General features: G+C 36.8%; 1 protein-coding gene across 5 annotated transcripts in view; it reads right to left on the bottom strand.

The window, feature by feature from the left end:
* Nucleotides 1–21646, bottom strand: part of PPM1B (protein phosphatase, Mg2+/Mn2+ dependent 1B) — an 81271-nt gene that overhangs the window by 26858 nt on the left and 32767 nt on the right. For all 5 annotated transcript variants that reach the window (XM_076000712.1, XM_012756283.2, XM_076000713.1 and 2 more), the window contains 2 exons: nt 15166–16025; nt 6089–6206 (listed from right to left, as the gene is read on the bottom strand). In XM_076000712.1, coding sequence (XP_075856827.1) covers nt 6089–6206; nt 15166–16025 — 978 coding nt within the window. The remainder of the gene's footprint in view (nt 1–6088; nt 6207–15165; nt 16026–21646) is intronic.

The following is a 21646-nucleotide window of genomic DNA, read 5'->3' as shown; positions in this document are numbered from 1 at the left end:
CAAAAGATCCTCCTACCTCAGCCTCCTCAACGGGCACATGCCACCTTGCCACCATGCCCAGCTAATTTTTCTATTTTTTGTAGAGATGGGGGTCTCACTCTTGCTCAGGCTGGTCTCAGAACTCTTGAGCTCGAGCAATTCTCACACCTTGGCCTTCCAAGAGTGCCCAGAGTGCTAGGATTACAGGCACAGAGACCCAACCTCCTATCACAATTTGAATAAAGTCCAAAGTCCTCATTTTGGTCTACAGAGCCTTACATGATGTGCTTCCTAGCAACCTCTCTTAATGTTCTTCCACTTTTCTATTAGCTCATTCTAACCTAGCCATACTCACTAAGCACATTCCCTTCTCAGTCTTGGTTGTTCTTTTTGCCTGGAATGCTTCTCCCTCAGAAAGCTACTCTCTCCATATGCAGGTCTCTGTTCACATGTCCTTCCTTCCTCAAAGAGACATTCATAAACAACATTCCTTGTTTTTCTCTGTTCAGCCTATTTTATTTACCTCCTGTTTAAAAAAAATTATTGGTTTCTACTAGAATATAAACTCCATGAGACTTATTTTGGTTTTTGCTATGTCCTTGGTGACCCATAGGGTCAATAAACACTGAACAAATGAATATATGTAGAAAGCACTCACTAAGTATCTAATTAATCCATTTAGGTGAAATACTATTCCCTCTTTCAACATACCTCTCCCACCTGACCACTCACCACCAAAAGCACATATACAGACTTACCCAACCAACACACCAGAATGCTTTTACCTTAAAATATATTGTCATATTACATGATTTAAAACTCAAATAGAAACATAACACCCGTGAAGAACACTGCCTTATAAAAAAGAAATTACATCTTAAGTATCAACTCAAAATGATTTGTAGCAGTTGCCTTGCCAACAATTTAAAGTCTTCTGATTGAGGGATAACAATTAAGTATTTGCTACAGGCCCCAGAGATCATGATATTACATTTGTCATCTCTACTGTATAGCATATACTTTAAAAAGATATAAACTATAGAAAAGAAAAATATTAAATATTAACAATTCACGTTGAAGTGAATTTACCACGCTTTTAAGAAATTAAAATTTAGCTATTACAAAAGAGTTAATAAAAGCTAGTTTAGTTTTCTGAGGACTTATGTGCTAGGCACCATACTAGGTGCTTAACAAACATGATCTCATTTATTTCCACAAAGACTCTCTCCTTGGGCCAAAATTTTATCAAGACTCTTAAGTTCTTTCAGTGGAGGCTGACCCTGGGACTCCATCTCTATCCTAGTAGAATCCAAGCTGAGCAAGCATATCGCTAAATTACTTTGTCGAAAATCTGCCACCCTTGCTCTCTGACCTCCCAAGATATCTTATTACCTGGCTTGCCCTCAGCAATAATCCTATCACAGTCAGTTTAGCCCTCATCTTGATGTTTCCTCTCCACTGACCCCCAACCCACACTCTGCTCCTTGGTTATAAACTGCCACTTATCCTTGTCAAGTCCAGGTTAAGATCATCTTTTTCATCCACTGCAGGGCCCCATTCCATTGTATTGGTCCCTAAGTCTTTTACCACGGCCTGCCCTTGAAAAAAGTCTGACATACTATCTTTAACAAGTGTCATGAATAAGCTTTTTCTTAAACAATTTATTATAACAACCTCTACCTTTAGTTTGGAATAAAGAAACTGGAGCCTTGAGAGGTTAAGCAAGTTGGATAAGATCACATAACAAGTAGCTAACCAGGCTGGGCTGATGGCTCACACCTATAATCCTAACACTCTGGGAGGCTGAGGCGGGAGGATCGTTTGAGCTCAGGAGTTTGAGACCAGCCTGAGCAAGAGCAAGAGCGAGATCTCGTCTGTACTAAAAAAAAAATAAATAAATAAAAAGAAATTAGCTAGACAACTTAAATAAATAAATATATATATATATATATTAGCTGGGAATGGTGGCACCTGCCTGTAGTCCCAGCTACTTGGGAGGCAGCAGGATCGCTTGAGCCCAGGGGTTTGAGGTTGCTGTGAGCTAGGCTGCTTCCACAGCACTCTAGCCGGGGCAACAGAGTAAGACTCTGTCTCAAAAAACAAACAAACAAACAAACAAACAAACAAACAAAAACCCCAAAAACAAGTAGCTAACCAAACTGAGAGCTCTTCCTAAAATAAAAACTACCCAGTTTATTTATGAATGAGGAAAAAAGACAGTAAGAAAAGTCCTCCCACCATTTGATAAATTACAGACATCAATCTGCCACCACAATATATTACAGTTTATGATTTATGAGAAAATAATTAACTCCTATAAAAGCTCCTTTTAATAATTACAATATTATTAACAGACATATGAGTGCCTCTGGCATGGTCTTTAAAGTGTTCTCACATGTTGCTCATCTTTCCGTCACCTTAAAAGCAGGATTCACTGGGACTAAAAAGCACTGAGATCTAAAAGCAGGATTCATTCAGAGCTGAGGAAATCTCAGACCAAAAAGAAAAAGAGGCCTTAAGCACATTTTTTAAGGTAATTGCAAACGTAGAAAAGATTAATCCCCCTTCTCAAATTTGCAGAAGAATGGAGTTTTTCTACAATAATTACACATTTCAAATCACAAATTTTTACATTTCAAAACTCTCATCAATCACTATGGCTACTATATAGAAAATACAACTCATAATAGATCAAATTCAACAAGCCTTTCACACTATAATCATAAGTTATATCATTCAGATGTATCTTCTCTCTTTCTTTCTTTTTTTGAGACAGTGTCTAGCCCTGTCTCCCTGGCTAGAGTGCAGTGGCATCATCATAGCTCACTGCAACCTCAAACTACTGGGGGCTCAATCGATCCTTCTGCCTCAGCCTCCTAAAGTGCTAGGATTACAGGCGTGAGCCACCGTACCCTGCTCTGATATATTTTCTATTAAAAGGAATAAAGGGCCGGGCGCTGTGGCTCACGCCTGTAATCCTAGCTCTTGGGAGGCCGAGGCGGGCGGATTGCTCAAGGTCAGGAGTTCAAAACCAACCTGAGCAAGAGGGAGACCCCGTCTCTACTATAAATAGAAAGAAATTAATTGGCCAACTGATATATATATAAAAAATTAGCCGGGCATGGTGGCGCATGCCTGTAGTCCCAGCTACCCGGGAGGCTGAGGCAGAAGGATCAGTCGAGCCCAGGAGTTTGAGGTTGCTGTGAGCTAGGCTGACGCCACGGCACTCACTCTAGCCTGGGCAACAAAGCGAGACTCTGTCTCAAAAAAAAAAAAAAAAAAAAAAAAAAAAAGGAATAAAGCCACGAAGGTGTTAGGAAGAACTATAGGTCAATATGTAACCTTGAATTGGGGGAAGAATTCTATATGACCATCAAGCTCCTCCCCACCCCCAAAAAAGGGGGGAAAATTGACAATGTAATTCCATAAAAATTTCACATCTCAAAAACAGCATATATAAAATCAAGAAATAGTATTAAAATTATGATCCTGTCACAATCTCCAGGGCCTTAAGACTGCAATATACATTTCTCAATTTCTGGGGGTAACCATTAAATGAATTTCTAAAGGAATATTTCTAAAGGAATAAACAAATGCTCGGATGAACTAGAATATAATTAATCCAAAAAAAGGCAAGTGGAAAAAAAAGGAAAAGGAAGAGATGAAACATAGGAAAGTAAAATGACAGATTTAAACCCAAACATATCAGAATTTACATTTAAGATAAACATACTAGCTTCCACCCTCTTTTCATTCCTGAATAATTCAGCCCAAAAGCATTAGATTTGCTTATCTAACCAAATCAAGTCTTTCAGGGAGTAGAGGGGACAACAGGGGCAGCAGCAGAGTTGCATGGAGTATCGATGCTTAGGCATAATAACAAAAGCTTTAGTATTGTGTGGGACAACCTAGAATGGGGTTATCAAAGCCAATGTAGAGTGAGGAAGGCATCTGCACCAGGGTTAGCAGTTACAGAAGATTTCTTTAACTGATTAGTAGGAGCCAGGTTTCTCACTAAAACAGAAAGGAGTTACAAATATGAAAAGTGAGAAAACTAGAATAAATCCTGTAGTATTGTACAGTTGGAGATATTGGTGAGAACAACAGATAAATAGATGACTAACGGATGGAGATAGAAAGAAATATACGCATATACAATATGGTGTGTGTGTGTGTGTAGTTCTGTACTCCTAGAGGGTCAAGGAACATAAATAACCCAATAGCACACCTAATACCCAAATCTCAATTCCTAAATACTGTTCTCCCCTAAACTAAAAGAGATCACTGGGAAAATGGCCCATTAAAGGATTGTACAGGGAAAATAAAGATGAGCCTGGAATGCTTAATTATGCCACAAAGTAGGAAGTGCTCCAAGAATTATGGGGACAGGTCAAAAGAACAATACAGCAAGCTTGAAGAGGCTCTCACGGGCTGAATCTAGGACAATACAAGCATCAAAATAAATAATATAGTAACAGTTTATAACACAATGAATAAAACAGGAATCTGTCAGTTCATGTTCATATAAATAAAAAATGGGTAAAAGAGAAAATTTTTCCTTGCAGTAAAATGCTAACTAATACATATAAAAGGAATGACTGAATCAGAAAACCACCATTTGGCTATTATTCTAGTGGTAACTGAATTCAGGCAAGAATCACCAATGGATGCTAAAACTAGTTGCTGAAAACATGATGAGGAATAGAATCTCAAAGTATCTCCCCTAGAATGCTTATTAGTAAGTCTAACATACTTATTAAGTATTTATAAGGTATAACATAATTCAATGGAGAACCTAAAAGACAACACCTTTAAGCAAGTCATAAAAAGTGTTAAAATTATGATTCAACAATAGGACAAATCAATATCACATGGCTCCTGACATGATACACTGAGAAGCAGCTAGAATCATTTCTTTGGTATTCCTGTCAATGTATAACCTAAATCTTATCTTATCAAGAGGAAACACTAGGCAACCCAACTTGAACATTCTACAAAGTTACTAACCTGTACTCTTGAAAAAAGTCATAGTCAACAAAAACAAGAAAAGACAAGTGAACTTTTAAATTGAGAGAGAATAAAGAAGCATGACAGCTAAATGTAGCACATGCTCTAGACTGGATCCTGCAAATCACATTACAGGGACAATTAGGGCAATCTGAATAAGATCTGTATATTATTACATAGTAATATTTTATCAATGTTAATTTCCTAATTTTGATAGATGTACTAGTTTTATATAGAGACCATCCTTGTTATGTTAAGGGGTACTGGGATATCTATCATATTTGCAACTTACTCTCAGTTTAGAAAAAAGATGAGTAATATGGGGGGGGAGTGGAGGGGAAGAGAAAGAATATAAGAATGTTACAGAAAGTATAGAGAGAGATAAGGCAAATGTGGTATAATATAAACAAATGAGGAATCTAATAAAAGGATTCTACATGTACATGGGAGCTCTTTGTGATATTTTTGCAACTTTTCTGTTTAGGAATGTAATCAGGGAAAGGAAAAAAAAAAAGCAAGCTTTAATGGACTGTTTTCAAATTATGTTCTCTTTGTTGGTATAACAGACATATTCAATTTCTCCCAGGCCAATAAATCCCAACATTGGTCCAAGACAGTAATCTTAGGCAGATAGATTTTTTTTTTTTGAGACAGATTCTCACTCTTATTGCCCTGGCTAGAGTGTCGTGGCATCAGCCTAGCTCACAGCGGCCTCAAACTCCTGTTGGACTCAAGCAATCCTCCTGCCTCAGCCTCCCGAGTAGCTGGGACTACAGGTAGTACCACTATGCCCAGCTAATTTTTTCTATATATTTTTAGTTGGCCAATTAATTTCTTTCTATTTTTAGTAGAGACGCAGTCTCACTCTTGCTCAGGCTGGTCTCGAACTCCTGAGCTCAAACGATCCGCCCACCTCTGCCTCCCAGAGTGCTAGGATTATAGGCGTGAGTCACCGCGCCTGGCCTACATAGAGGTTTTTTAAGGCCTAGTTTCAAAATACTTGTTTTTCTTAAGGAAATTTTAAAATAATCATTTGATAAGGAAGACTACTTTTACTTTCCTTCTAAATAAAAGAAAGAATAAAAAAAAGCATCTTTCTTACCTTCAACCCGTGATTCCAAGAGCTTATCCAACTCTGAATCTTTTTTCACTGCTTCATCTGAGACCTTGGGGGCATTTGAAAAGCAAACTAGTACAATACTCATGTTATCTCTACTTCCCTGTATATTAAAGAAAGAAAAAGAAAAAGATTATATTTCTACAGTCTACCAACTTTCTATTATTTATTCCAAAACAGTTAATTACTTTAAGCAATTACAGTTCAATCATTCAGAATGTACACATTCAATATATTCATTTTTATTCCAAAGGACTATTTAAAACACAACTTAATAAAACAAGGTGTCTAGGTTTGGGCAGATCTCTATTTTTGGAATTTTAATTCTGTGTTAACTATTCTTACCCACCACCATTCCACAGTCTGAGATATGAAGATATCTTCATACATATTAAATCCTCTAAACCTACAGTTGCCAACCCCCAGACCACAAACTGGTATCGGTACCAGCCCATGACCTATTAGAAAGTAGGCCACACAGCAGGAGGTGAGCAGTGGGTGTGCTAGCCCAGCTTCATCTGTATTTACAGCCGGTCCCCATAGCTTGTATCACGACCTGAGCACCACCCGGTCAGATCAATGGTGGCATTAGATTCTGCATTATAGTGAGCTGTATAATTATTTCATAATATATTACAATATAATAACAGAAATAAAAATACACAGTAAATGTTACATGCTTGAATCATCCCAAAACAACCTCCCTCTACCCCCAAGGTCCATGAAAAAACTGTCTTCCATGAAACTAGTCCCTGGTACCAAAAAGGTTGGTGACTGCTGCAAACTATTTTCCACTCAAGATTTCATATCCCGAGAGAGGCTTAAATTCAAAATGCATCCTCCCAAACACATCTGAAATTTTTTTCCAGCTAATTAACCTGTATCAGAGCAATGCTATATAACTCTGTAGAATTTAACATAGCTGAAAACGGTTGTTCATTAGGATACCCAACAAGCTAAAATAAACAAGAAACTGTTCTGAAGGTACAGCATCAAGCAGTGGAATCTGACTGGACAAATTAGATGCAACTGCAGTTATATGATCACTTTTAAAGCAAAGATGTCAGACTGTTATATAAACCACAAAGTTTCAGAGTGTTTACAAGGCAGCTAATAAGAACAAATTTCACTGCTACCTTTTAATCACACCCTCACAAATTATCTATATCAGAAAGCACAGACTATATACCATTCTAGTACTATAAGACTGTTAAATTAAAAATATTTTCTCATTACTTTTTCTACAGTATATTACTTTAACAGAGTTTCTTAGAACTGATGAAACTATCCATAAATAATGATTCTTTTTCAAACTTTTTCTATTCACTTTTAAAAAAACTAAGTCAATAGAGGTGATAAGCTATTTTGTCCGATAGTGGGGTTTGCCAAATCTGTCAACTCAAGTGAAGAAGCCAAATCACACCCATTCTAGTCTTTTTGCAGTCAGTTATGACCAGAATTTTGGCAGGGATTGCTTGGTTGAGATTTGTACCTTTTCAGAACCCACATGAGACAGTCAAAAGGACAGGCAGGCCTTAAAGAACTTCTGCCTCCATCTCCTAAATCAATGAGAGTAAAGTTTGAAGACAGTGAAGGTTGGGTCGCCAGAAGACATCACAAAAGGTAACTCCACAGATTCTTGTGCTTTGGAAGGAAAGACTGTCATGAATATGCAATGAGATTCCCAATAACTGGAAAATCAGCATTTTTCCAAATTGGCCAAAACTAATTTCATTCCTTAATGAAACCCATAAAAATTTTCCTGACTTAATATCAGAAATACTGTATTTAGTTGTATGAATATATCAAAAAATTTTAAATTAAAAGAATTTAAAGTACACCATGAATATTCAAGCATCATTATGATACCAATGATATTTTAAAAACAATTTTACGAATAAACAAAATTAACATTTTTAGAAATCTAGATTCTTCTAACCATTTTCCATTTTGGTAACAGTAGCATGAACACTGTTTAAGAATTCCTAATCAATATGTATGTAATTTCCATTAGATCTGAGTTATAAAATACAGATCCTTTTTAAAAACTAACTGAAAGATAGTTTCAAGAAGTTCATGGCTCTCCAAAGATATTTAAAGGAAATAATTTACATTTATACCTCAGACATCTGTGATTTGTATGATATTGCTTCTATTTCTACATAGAGATGACTTTCCCTTAAACAGCTAGTCTGAATGTGTTTCAGTAGTTGTTAAATAGCAACTGAAAAGGTCCTTCTCTTCAGTTTTCTAGAGACAAATCACATCCTTACATAATCAGTATAAAGTTTTCATTAAGCCCAGAAATAAAACATGTTTTTTAAAAAAAATCCATCTTGAACAACTAAAGTAACTAGCCTGACATTTTATAAGTGATTATTTCAGGCCAGGCACAGTGTCTTACGCTTATAATCCCAGCACTTTAGGAGGCCTGGGCAAGCGGAATTCTCAAGGCCAGAAGTTCAAGACCAGCCTGGACAACATACTGAGATCCTGTCTCTATAAAAAAAAAAAATTTTTTTTTTTTTTTTTAAATTAGCCAGGCATGGTGGTGCATGGCTATAGTCCTAGCCACTCAGGAGGCTGAGGCGGGAGAGCTGGTTGAGCTTAGGAGTTTGAGGCTGCAATGAACTATGATCATGCCAGTGCACTCACTCCAGCCTGGGTAACAGAGCAAGACTTTGTTTCCAAAAAATTAAAGTTCAAAAAAAAATTGATTAAGGCCCAGCGTGGTGGCTCACGCCTGTAATCCTAGCTCTCTGGGAGGCCGAGGCCCGAGGTCAGGACTTCGAAACCAGCCTGAGCAAGAGCGGAGACCCCGTCTCTACTATAAATAGAAAGAAATTAATTGGCCAACTAATATATATAGAAAAAATTAGCCGGGCATGGTGGCACATGCCTGTAGTCCCAGCTAACTTGGCAGGCTGAGGCAGCAGGATTGCTTGAGCCCAGGAGTTTGAGGTTGCTGTGAGCTAGGCTGATGCCACGGTACTCACTCTAGCCTGGGCAACAAAGGGAGACTCTGTCTCAAAAAAAAAAAAAAAAAAAAAAAAAATTGATTATTTCAGTACCTATTTATTTGTTTTACTTTTTTAATAGCACAGAGGTAATACTCTCATGAATTAGAGTACTAATAGTAATAGGTCAAAGAAGCTAGTGCCCTTGACATAAATAAGAATACTTAAAATTTTCTCCCTTATTTTATTTATTTTTAGAAACAGGATCTCACTACGTTGCCCATGCTAGACTCAAACTCATGGGCTTAAGCAATCCTCCCTCGCCTCAGTCTCCCAAGTAGTTAGGACTACAGGTGAATGCCACTGTGCCCAGCTAGAGTACTTATATTTAAACAGAAAATAATTTGATGCTGTTAGTTTCAAAGCTAATGTTATATGGTTACAAAGAAGTGTCCAGAATCAAGTATTAACACAGCATATAAGTTGTGAACAGAATCTCTATCATTGCCAAGGTTATAAAATATCTGATAAGCAAACCATCAATATTCAATTTTTTTAGATAACTTTATCCTGGCACTCCCTGTAGTTATTTCATTTACATACAGTTAAAAAGCAGCCAAGCTGAAAGAACAAACCAAATTTTCACCTATACATGAAAAGATATAGTCTATGATTACTTCCATTCAAGAATATTCACTCCACTCACCATTAGTTTATTCCTTGAACCAACTTTCCCTCTATGCAAATCTAACTCTGTTTCGTAACCATCAACAGAACTAAAATTTATTGGGGTCTATAAACCAAGTATTATTCAGGCACTTGCCAAGAGCTTTACTCTCAACAACTGCATGTGGATGATGTTTTCATCTTTCTTTTATAAAGATGAAGAAATTAAGGCTTTGACCAAATATACTAAGGGACAAAGCATAGCAACACTGGCCCCAAAGTGTATGTTCTGTAACAGTAAAGCTCTGGTTCCCAGACAGTGCACAAAGAAGACTCAAGGTTCACCAATCATATTTTAAATGAGGGAGAAACAGTGATTACTCAACATCTGTGGACATCCCATAAACTACATTGAGGTAGTTTACACTACTAACATTAGATAATGCCATATTCCTCCCAATGAAATTCTATTTTTGCAAAGCTGGGGTTTGGGGCTGCTGTGATAAAAACCAACCTCCCATAAAAATCAGTGTGATACAGGAAATGAAGTTGGCAGTGTCCAATGATTCCAAGGTTTGAGAAGTTGTGCAATATCCAACAGGTACACACATATCATTAGTAACTATGTTTTTTTAAAAAAAATGAAGTTAAGGCCAGGCGCAGTGGCTCACGCCTGTAATCCTAGCACTCTGGGAGGCCGAGGCAGGTGGATTGCCCGAGGTCAGGAGTTCAAAACCAGCCTGAGCAAGAGCGAGACCCTGTCTCTACTGTAAATAGAAAGAAATTAATTGGTCAACTAATACGTATATAGAAAAAAACCAGGCATGGTGGCGCATGCCTGTAGTCCCAGCTACTTGGGAGGCTGAGGCAGTAGGATCGCTTGAGCCCAGGAATTTGAGGTTGCTGTGAGCTAGGCTGATGCCACAGCACTCTAGTCTGGGCAACAGAGCCAGACTCTGTCTCAAAAAAAAAAAAAAAAAAAAAAAAAAGGAAGTCTGCTTACATAGGGACCACTCTCCTCTAGAGTTAAATATCGAATTTAAATAGGATAATACTTGAGTTGTCCAACACTTATAGCTTCTTAAATGGCAACCCTGAAAAATGCTTATCATTAACAATAATGCTAATTATCTCACATGGCTGTAAAAATTAAACAAGTTAAAACTGTACAAAGTGCTTCAGACAGCATTTACAGAAAGCAATAATTTACTAAAATTAACTAATACTATTGTGATTATGATTATCACGACGTCTCAAGATTCTGTGAGTTAACATAAAAATGTTTATAAATTATGAAGGCATGACAGGTGATATAGTTTGAATATCTGTCCCCTCTGACTCTCATGTTGAAATCTGATCTCAACAGAGGTAGGGCCTAGTGGGAAGTGTTTGGATCATGGGGCAGGTCCCTCATGAATGGCTTGGTGCCCTCCCCACAGTAATGAGTGAGTGATTAATAAGCAACTTCTCGCTCTATTAGTTCACATAAGAGCTGGTTGTTTAAAAGAGCATAGCACCTCCCCACCCCCTTGCTCCCTTCTCAAGACACGTGGCATCCCCATCCCCTTGCCCTTTCACCATGACTGAAGCTTCCTGAAGCCCTCACGAGAAGCAGATGCTGGCACCATGCTTCCTGTACACCCTGCAGAACTGTGAGCCAAATAAATCTCTTTTCTTTATAAATTACCCAGCCTCAAGTATTCCTTTATAGTAACAGAAAATGGACTAGGACAATAAGTGATAGAAGTACTAGAAAATATTAAGACTTCATTTAAATCTTTTATCAGGGAAACATCTACTTAATAGTTGGATCTTCTCATCTGTCCTCTTAAAGCATATAACACCTACTAAGCAATCACTAAGTACTTCCTATGGATTTTAAAATTTTTTTAATTTTTCTGAGTAATTTCTAAGTAATCATATTCTATCTTATAATATTGCTAATCCTTGGTTTTACAATACAAACAAGTAGAATGATAAAATTATATAGTTAAAAACCAGAAATAGAGGTTTCCATAAGTAACTTTCAGCATTCAAAAAAAAACTTTGTTATGTTTCAACCCAAACCTCCAAAGTGATTTCAATTCAAATGCAGTTCCATTCAAAGGAACTACAATGTTCAGCTTTTACTAAAATCGAATGAATCACAGGCCACAACTTGTCTGTTACTATCAATCCTCATTTCTGAGATTCTTGGACTCCACCTAGAATCTTTTAACACCATCCAACACGAAGATTTTTATCACTTTAAACTGAGAAAAGCTATCAAGAGGATGTGCCAAAAGAATCATTTAAATCTTATTCAGAAGGCTAGAGCCAAAATTTCTAAAAACTAGCATACTTTCAATGGATGGGAGAGTACAGTTTATCTACTACATAAACTTCTTTCCTTAGTCAAACTTAAAGACCTTCTAGATTTTTTGGTTATTCCCTAACGACCACGTGTTAGTTTTTCAAGTGAATGCTATGCAGCCATGAAAAACAACGCAGATCAATACTCATAGACATGGAGATCTCTCTACAATATACTGCTGGAAAAAGCAGGCTGTAGAATAACAAGTATAATGATCTAATTTTTATGAAATATATACACTTACAGGCAGGCAGAAAAAACTAGAAAGATAAACACCACAACAATGAATTTAGCTGACTTAGGTGGATGGCAAAATTTTGAGTGTTTAAATCTTTGTATTATCTGGATTTTTTTCAACAACAAGCATATACTATATTTTATAATAGGGGAGAATGTGTTTTTTTTTTTAAAAAAAAAAAAACAGAGTCTCACTCTATCACCTGGGTAGAGTGCAGTGGCATCATCCTTGCTCACTCACCATAAGCACAAACTCTGGGCTCAAATGATCCTTCTACCTCAGGCTCCCAAGTAGCTGGGGCTATAGGCATGTGCCACCTCACCCAGCTAATTTTTTCTGTTTTGCAGAGACAGGGTCTTACTCTTGCTCAGGCTGGTGTTGAACTCCTGACCTCAAGTGACCCTCCCACCGCAGCCTCCCAGAGTGAAAACATTGTTTTCATTTGCTAGTCAGGCAAAAAACATATACTTGCTTTCATCTCAAAAATCTGTAAGTCAGAGTCCATTCATTTACAGTCCAAAGAGAAAGACATTAATTTTAGACCCACTTAACTATTTGATCACTGACAACCATCAATACTTCTGTACCTATCCAGAGAAATAAAAAGGATACAGTGTGTTAAATAAAAATCAGCAGACCTAGAGGCACCATCATCAAAATCCTTTCAGAAAAAAAGCTGCCCACTGCTAACACCAGTCTTTAACTTTTCTGTTTCTGAAATTGCCTCTTTCCATTCTATGGAAAATAAACAGATATTTCACCAAAATCTGGGCGTTTCCATAGATCCTTCTTGAAAAACTTTCTGGCTATGCCTGTACCTTCCACAGAAACTTACATGGTGGAGAGGTAGAATGGTTCTTATCTAGACAGAATAAATACGTCAAACACTTTATTTCACGTAACTAAAAGTCAATTTTCCCTTGATACCCTTTCAGTCAGAGTCATACAAGGCTTGAACACTCCAGGCACTGGCCAGATAACTCAAATCTTAATTGATTTCTATACAGATGCTGTCAAAACCCCACTTGAAACAACTGAATATTTTAAAGACATTCAAGGGAACTGTCAATTATCTGTTACTCTGGATTTTTTTCTATTATTACTATATCAAGTAAAGATCCAAAGAAAATCACAACTCTAACATAAACTTCAGTATTCTACAGGAACACTTTTTTTATAGTTTATTTACATATTTTTAATTTTTAAAATATGCATTTTTAAACATTTATTTATTTTTTGGAGACAGAATCTTCCTCTGTCACCCTAGGTAGAGTGTGCTGGCATCATTGTAGCTCACTGCAACCTCAAACTCCTGGGCTCTAGCGATTCTATTGCTTCACACTCCCGAGTAGCTAGGACTACAGGCATGCACCATGACGCCTGGCTAATTTTTCTATTTTCAGTGGAGACAGGGTCTCGCTCTTGCTCATGCTGGTCTCAAATTTGTGAGCTCCAGTGATCCTCCCACCTCAGCCTCCTAGAGTGCTAGGATTACAGGTGTGAGCCTCTATACCCAGCAGGAACACATTTTATATAAGCCTTTGGTTTCTAATTAGTAATAATAAATACATCTACACGTAAATAATTTTACATTCTACAAAAGATACTATCCATCAAGTCATATATTAGTTACATAGAAAGTCATATGTAAATTCTTTTTACATTTTATTGCTAGAAAGCTTTTTTTTTTTGAGACAGAGTCTCGCTTTGTTGCACAGGCTAGAGTGAGTGCCGTAGCATCAGCCTAGCTCACAGCAACCTCAAACTCCTGGGCTCAAGCAATCCTCCTGCCTCAGCCTCCCGAGTAGCTGGGACTACAGGCATGCGCCACCATGCCTGGCTAATTTTTTCCTATATATATTAGTTGGCCAATTAATTTCTATTTATAGTAGAGATGGGGTCTCACTGCTAGAAAGCTTTTTATTAGCAGATAATGAGAAATATACAATTCATACTTTTATTTCTGTTTTTGTCTTTGCTGTTAGGAGGCTCAGAATTAAATTTTACTTATCCTGGGCTTCTGGTACATCTCCTAATATTTTATGTAGCTCTTGATCTTTTTTAGTGTATGTAATACAGAATTCTACTATATATGTACTTTATCAAGGTGCTTCATAATCAGGCATAAGATGGCCACTGCCAATGTCAAAAATTTGAATTAAGTCACAATTCTGTATAGATGCCTTTGCCACAGTAACAATTAACCACAAGGTATTTAACACAATGACTGCCACACCATAAAAAAATTTTTTTCCCTGGGGCCACAATGTTTTATTATGAAAACAGAATAAAAACTTCAAAAACAAAATGATCCTTTCTAATTTAATGAAAAATTTGCTATCTTTTATTGTTTTCTGTAAGTTATATATAATTAAATTGACAATATTAATTGTAACAATAAATACAACAACAAGAAAGATTTTCACGAACCAACTGCAGGGTTTTGCCCAGGGGGCCACCTATCACATAACATGTATGCTACAGCATGGCAGCACAGGCTGCCTGCCTACCACGCTGTTCCCAAGGTAAAGAGACATGTGAGTTATATATGCTTCCTGAGGCCCTGGGCTCAACACTAATATGAGTTAAATACAACTCACATGGCAGTTAATGTGTTAAACGACAACAAATGCCTCAAATTTATTAAGCTTAGTTTTCAAATTAGAAGGCTGGGACAAACGAGGATGGCAAAGAAAACAATGGTTTCATTTCTGGAGAAAATATTTTAAAATATACAAGTCTTATGAAAATATTAAAAGTTTTAAAAATTTAAGTTTGCTTAATTTCACTTACCATGTTTTGTCAAAATTAGTATGGTATTTTAATTATGACAAAAAAACTTACATACCTTATGTAAACAAGTGTCCACTACGCAATTGCATACATTTTCCAGGTCATCAGATACCTCAAGCCTAGATTTAACAAATTCACAGAGCTCCTCATTACTCATAACATCCCAGATCCCATCACAAGCCAAGATGATAAATGCATCCTCTTCTGCTCTTAAAATTTCATAAACCTCAGGCTCTGGAGAAACAAGTTGTTCTGTTGGGCCCTTGCCATCAACACACTTGTAATCATAGTCCCCCAGAGCACGAGACACTGCTAATGAACCATTAACACGCTGTATCATTACGCTGCCTCCTGCATTTTGGATTCGCTCCTTTTCCCTTGGATTGCAAGGTTTGTGATCCTGGGTAGAAAAGCAGACTTGTCCATTCCTATACAGAACAGCACGTGAATCACCACAGTTGATGAAGTAAATATGCTTAGGTGAAATCATAACTCCCACTGCAGTTGAACCGCTCCTGTCCATTCCGTTTCTGAGGTCTGAAAAGTTACGCATGTATTCATCAATTTTCAAAAAGCCAGTTCTGATACCATTCTTGACATTTTCCACTGAAAGCTCAAGAGCAGATCCTGCTTTTCCAGCTGCCCTAAAGTCTTCATTAGTAGTGATGTGTTCTAATAAATGTGATGAACAGTAATTTGCCACTCGGGATCCAGCATGACCATCATAAACTGCAAAAAATGACCAGTCTTCCAAGCCGTGAGGAATACCTACAACAGCTGTGTGTGCATCTTCCATTTCCACTCTCCATCCTTGCATGCTGCTCAGGCCATAACGTAAACCATTCCCAGCACCATGAGCATTATGTTTTTCAGTTTTGGGTTTATCCAAAAATGCACCCATGTTTAGCAATGAATCTGAAAGAAAAAAATTGTAGGCATTAAATGTTTCTCAAGTAAATTCTTTCAGTATTATCCTAGTTTACTGAAACAACAATAAAAATACCACTAAGAAATTTCCTCCCGTACATCCTCCTTGGTTTCTTAGCCCTAGTACATTAGAATCATCAGACCAATTAAATCAGAATCTCTGGGGATAGGACCCAGATATAAGTATTTTTAAAAAGCCTCTCTGGTGGGCCGCATGCGGTGGCTCATGCCTGTAATCCTAGCACTCTGGGAGGCAGAGGCGGGCTGATTGCTCGAGGTCAGGAGTTCGAAACCAGCCTGAGCAAGCGCAAGACCCCGTCTCTACTATAAATAGAAAGAAATTAATTGGCCAACTAATATATAGAAAAAATTAGCCGGGCATGGTGGCGCATGCCTGTAGTCCCAGCTACTTGGGAGGCTGAGGCAGAAGGATTGCTTGAGCCCAGGAGTTTGAGGTTGCTGTGAGCTAGGCTGATGCCACGGCACTCACTCTAGCCTAGGCAACAAAGCGATACTCTGTCTCAAAAAAAAAAAAAAAAGCCTCTCTGGTGATTTGTATGTGCAGCCAAGTTGAGACCATTGTTCTAGGAGAAAGCAAAAAACAGAAATAGAATTTGGTCAAGAAGTTTTTAAAACTTCAATTTATAAGATAAGCCCTAAGTTTATATAAGACTGCACAATTAGATTATTCAGAATGGTGATTTGTCATGTTCAATAAAACAAGATTGAAAAGTATGCTAATATATTTTAGAAAGACTTTCAAAAACAAGTATTGAAATCCAGATTTTTCCCCTAGTGATTCTAAAAACCCCAAACTTTGATTAAAACACAAAAATCTCCATTCTACAAACATTTGGTCTTATCAAAGTTTTACTTAAATCAAATTGGAACCTATACACTCATTATTTGAACACTGTTAAAAACAAAACATACCTTTAATATGATGCTAAAAAATATACTTCATATTGCTGAGTTTTATAACCCATGAAGTAACTACCCAGTGTTGGCTGGCAAAGACTTTTATCCTTAGAACTGTTGAGTACTACTCTTAATAACCCCCTCCCTGTCTGCCCAATAATAATAAATAAATTCTATTTTTCTATTCTATTATAGAATAAATTCTATTATAGAATAAATTCTATAATAAATAAATTCTATTCTATTTTTTTTTTTTTTTGAGACAGGGTCTCACTTTGTTGCCCAGGCTAGAGTGAGTGCCGTGGCGTCAGCCTAGCTCACAGCAACCTCACACTCCTGGGCTCAAGCAATCCTCCTGCCTCAGCCTCCCGAGTAGCTGGGACTACAGGCATGCGCCACCATGCTCAGCTAATTTTTTCTATATATATATTAGTTGCCCAATTAATTTCTTTCTATTTATAGTAGAGACGGGGTCTCGCTCTTGCTCAGGCTGGTTTCGAACTCCTGACCTCGAGCAATCCGCCCACCTCGGCCTCCCAGAGTGCTAGGATTACAGGCGTGAGCCACCGCACCCGGCCTAATATTCTATTTTTATATAATAGAATAAAGCTTTCTCAATTTCAAGTGACTTAGGGTTGAGCAGTAGTTCCCAAAAATCAGGCATCACGTGGTCTGTTTTCTACATACAATCACTGGCTGATCTTGGGCAAATTTCTTAGTCACCTATATCTATACTTCACAGGGTTGCTGTGAAGAATAAGTTGATGTAAAGTGCTTAAAATAGTACTTAAAACATGATAAACACCCATAAAATATCTGCTGTTTTTATATACTCAAAATGCAGATTCCATAGCCCTATCCCCACACCCAAAGATTTTTTTTTCAATACATCTTAGATGGGACCGTCAAAAAAGCATGCTGGTGACTTAACAATTACATTTTGAGAAACACTGGTCTATATCCATTGACTTCCATTTGGGTCTGTATATTTTTGTAAAGTATCTTTTTCAGCTATGATCATGTCTGAACTTTACAATAAAATTACATATCCCCATTTATAAAAATCTGAACTACTCAATATATACATGTACTTAAAATTAACATAAATTTTATATTCATAATTTTTCTGAGTTATAATACTGTATTACTAAATTACATATTTTACAAAAAAGAAATCTTGAAAGTATAAGATGAAAAATACATAAAAATTATTTTTCAATCAGTATATTTTGTACTTAAAGCATTGTAATAGAAAAAGCTTGATTATTTCTGAACATGATGGCTTAATATTCTGTGATAAAATGATCTGAAAGCCTAGTTCTAAGTACAGTATTATTTAGATTCTTGGTTTTAATGGCCATTTCATCTGAAAAAGACAACTTAAAAAGATGCCTAAATGAAAATGAAATTGAGTTGTTTATTGTATTTATTAAACCACTTTTTAATCCCATCTACCAATTATGGAAACAAATTTTGTTGTGGTTATCATCTTTCCTTGTGCTCTTGCAATTAAAGTGCTGCTGTTTTACATTTTAACAAGTAGGTTCAAAATCCACAAGGACTCCTCATTTAGGAGGCTTTTTTTTTTAACAGTTTAGAAATTTCTATTTCCAAATTTATTTTTCTTTTGCAAGGGACCAGATAGTACCAAATTTGTTTTTAATTTAAAAATAAAGAAGGGAAGGAAGGTCTTTAATTAGATAGCTATAGAAGACCCTAAAAATTGAAGGAAGCCTGGAAGCCCAGCTTGGAAAACTATCAGGAAACAAAACCACCCCTGAGATTGGTCTGCAAAAACACAGTGAAGGTTACACCAAGAACAGCCTTCCTTGTCTGCTTCTGTTCATCACTGCAATGACTCCTACCTTCTGTTTTCTCTCTGAAAGTCACTTGTTCAAAATTCAAAGTCCTGGGAATAAGTAGCTAATTGACTGAGTTTTGGTCACCAGCACACCTGTTGGCTGCTACCAGAAATTGCATTCCTTTGCAAACAAAAGTTTTTTAAAGTTCCAAATTGATATCATTTTAAAATTGCAATTGTCCCATAATGATTTAACTTTTAAAATATTATGAAATATCATACATGCAAGTTTATATAACATGCATATAAAGCTAAAGAATAACAGAACAAACACCCATGTACCTAGATTACACAGTTTACATCATCACAGATCATACATCATAGAATATCATCAAGACCACTGAAATCTCCTATTTAGCCCCTCCCCAACTATACCCCTCTCCCACCTAAGGTGGACACTCTCTTGAATTTTCTAATTTGTATCCCTTGTGGTTTAACCACATCCATATGTGGTGGTTTAGTTTTACATGTTTGGCACTTTTCACTGATGTACAATATGTAGTATTAGTCTAGTACTTATTTTTCTGGTTCAACATTGCAACTTCTGAGATTCATCTACATTGATAAAGAGTTGTAGCCCATTCATTGTATTCCATTGCATGTATGTGCCACTATTCATTCATCCATTCCACTATCAATTAACATTCAGGTTACTTGTTTTTCTTTTTGCCATAAACTATGCTGTTTTGAATTGTCTTATCCTGTTGCGCATGTGTGAGTTTCTCTAAAAGTTATACCTAAATCCCCAAATGCCTGAAGAATGCAAATGTGACAGTTAACAGATTATTTCCCCCCAAACAAAAATCACAAAAAAATTACACCATTGCCAAACATTATTTCCCAAATTCTCTCTAATATACTACTTTCTTTAAAACAATTACTTTCTTAGTAAGTAACCTATACCTTGAATATGAAGATTAAGAGAGAATTTGTTTGCTGTGTGTGTGCATGTGTGTAGAGGAGATAGTGGAGTGAAAGAGCTAAATCTCATCCTCTGTAATGGGAGATTAATAGATAATTCCTAGAACTGAAAAATCAAGCAGCAGCAACTGAAACACATTACTGAATGAGGTGAAGATAAATTCCAAAGAAATCAGATGTTAAAGAGTTTTAAATGGTTGCTGTTTCTGGAGAGAAACTTCTCCAAGAAGAGCATAGAAGGCCGGGCTTAGTGGCTCATGCCTGTAATCCAAACACTCTGGGAGGCTGAGGCAGGAGGATCATTTGAGCTCAGAAGTTCAAGACCAGCCTGAGCAAGACCAAGACCCCGTCTCTACTAAAAATAGAAAGAAATGAGCTGGACAACTAAAAACATATAGAAAAAATTAGCTGGGCATAGTGGCACATGCTTGTAGTCCCAGCTACCCGAGAGGCTGAGGCAGGAGGATCCCTTCAGCCTAGGAGTTTGAGGTTGCTGTGAGCTAGGCTGACACAATGGCACTGTAACCCAAGCAACAGAGCATCACTAGGTCTTAAAAAGAGAGAGAGAGAGAGAAAGAGAGAGAGAGAGAGAGAGAGAGAGAGAGAGAGAGAGAGAGAGAGAGAGAGAGAGAGAGAGAGAGAGAGAGAGAACAGAAACTAACGAGGCTTGGCAGAATCATTTAGTTCTTTCAACTGTATAAATGTATATTTTAATTTAAAAAAACTAAATTTTTAAAAAGCATGAAGCAAAACAATATTCAAATCACCCTGATTTGATTATATGAATGTATCATATTATCTTATGTACCCCAAAAATATGAACATCTAATACATATCAGTAAAGATCCTGTAAATCAATAAGAAAATGACCAACATTACAGAAATTCATCCTCTGGAATTATACTACAACTAGAAATTTTGAGGAAAAGAAATCAAAAGGATGGGAGACAGGAGTGAAAGAGATATTTCCCATTATATACCAGCAATTTGAACCTTTTCTATTTTTAACTATCTGAATGAATAAAAATATAATTACTTAAAATTTAATACTATTCAATGATTATTATTTCAACTAGGGAAATTCCTTGAATCATTTTTTTAGCAATCAGAAGCTATAATCTATAAAAATCTAAACCAATAACAAATATCGATATATTGATACCTCAAGTTTTTTCTCTCTGCAAACCAAAGAAACAATCACTCACAATAACACAGTGAGTGAGCCATTAAGACCCAGGAGATACATCCTGTTTTTTGAAAACATATCACTGTTTCCTTGAAGAAGTAAACTCACCAGTGAACCCTACTATAAAATAATAAATAAAAAGCAAGGGCCAGGGGCAGTGGCTCACGCTTGTAATCCTAGCACTCTGGGAGGCCGAGGCAGGCGGATCACTCAAGGTCAGGAGTCCAAAACCAGTGTGAGCAAGAGCGAGACCCCATCTCTACTAAAAAAAGAAAGAAATTAGCTGGACAACTAAAAATATAGAAAAAAATTAGCCGGGCATGGTGGTGCATGCCTGTAGTCCCAGCTACTTGGGAGGCTGAGGACAGAAGGATCGCTTGAGCCCAGGAGTTTGAGGTTGCTGTGAGCTAGGCTGACTCCATGGCACTCTAGCCCAGGCAACAGAGTGAGACTCTGTCTCAAAATAAATAAATAAATGAATAAATGAATAAAAATAAAAAGCATGAACTCTACACTCAGTATAGGATGAGAATTAGGATGCAATGGCCACTATTAAGTCAGCATCAAACTGTAACAAAGTATATCATAAGTTCAAGAAGAGATGCAAATACCACAGTAACAGAGGGAAAAGCTCTTTTCTGGAAAGAAATTTAAAACAAAACTAAATATTTAGTGTTGTTACATCATAAGTATTAACACAAGTATCAAATTCCACCTAACTGA

The sequence above is a fragment of the Microcebus murinus genome, chromosome 3 (genome assembly GCF_040939455.1).
Source record: "Microcebus murinus isolate Inina chromosome 3, M.murinus_Inina_mat1.0, whole genome shotgun sequence".
Taxonomy (NCBI): domain Eukaryota; kingdom Metazoa; phylum Chordata; class Mammalia; order Primates; family Cheirogaleidae; genus Microcebus; species Microcebus murinus.
The sequence above is the reverse complement of the archived record's forward strand: the minus strand, read 5'-3'. Positions and strand labels throughout refer to the sequence as shown.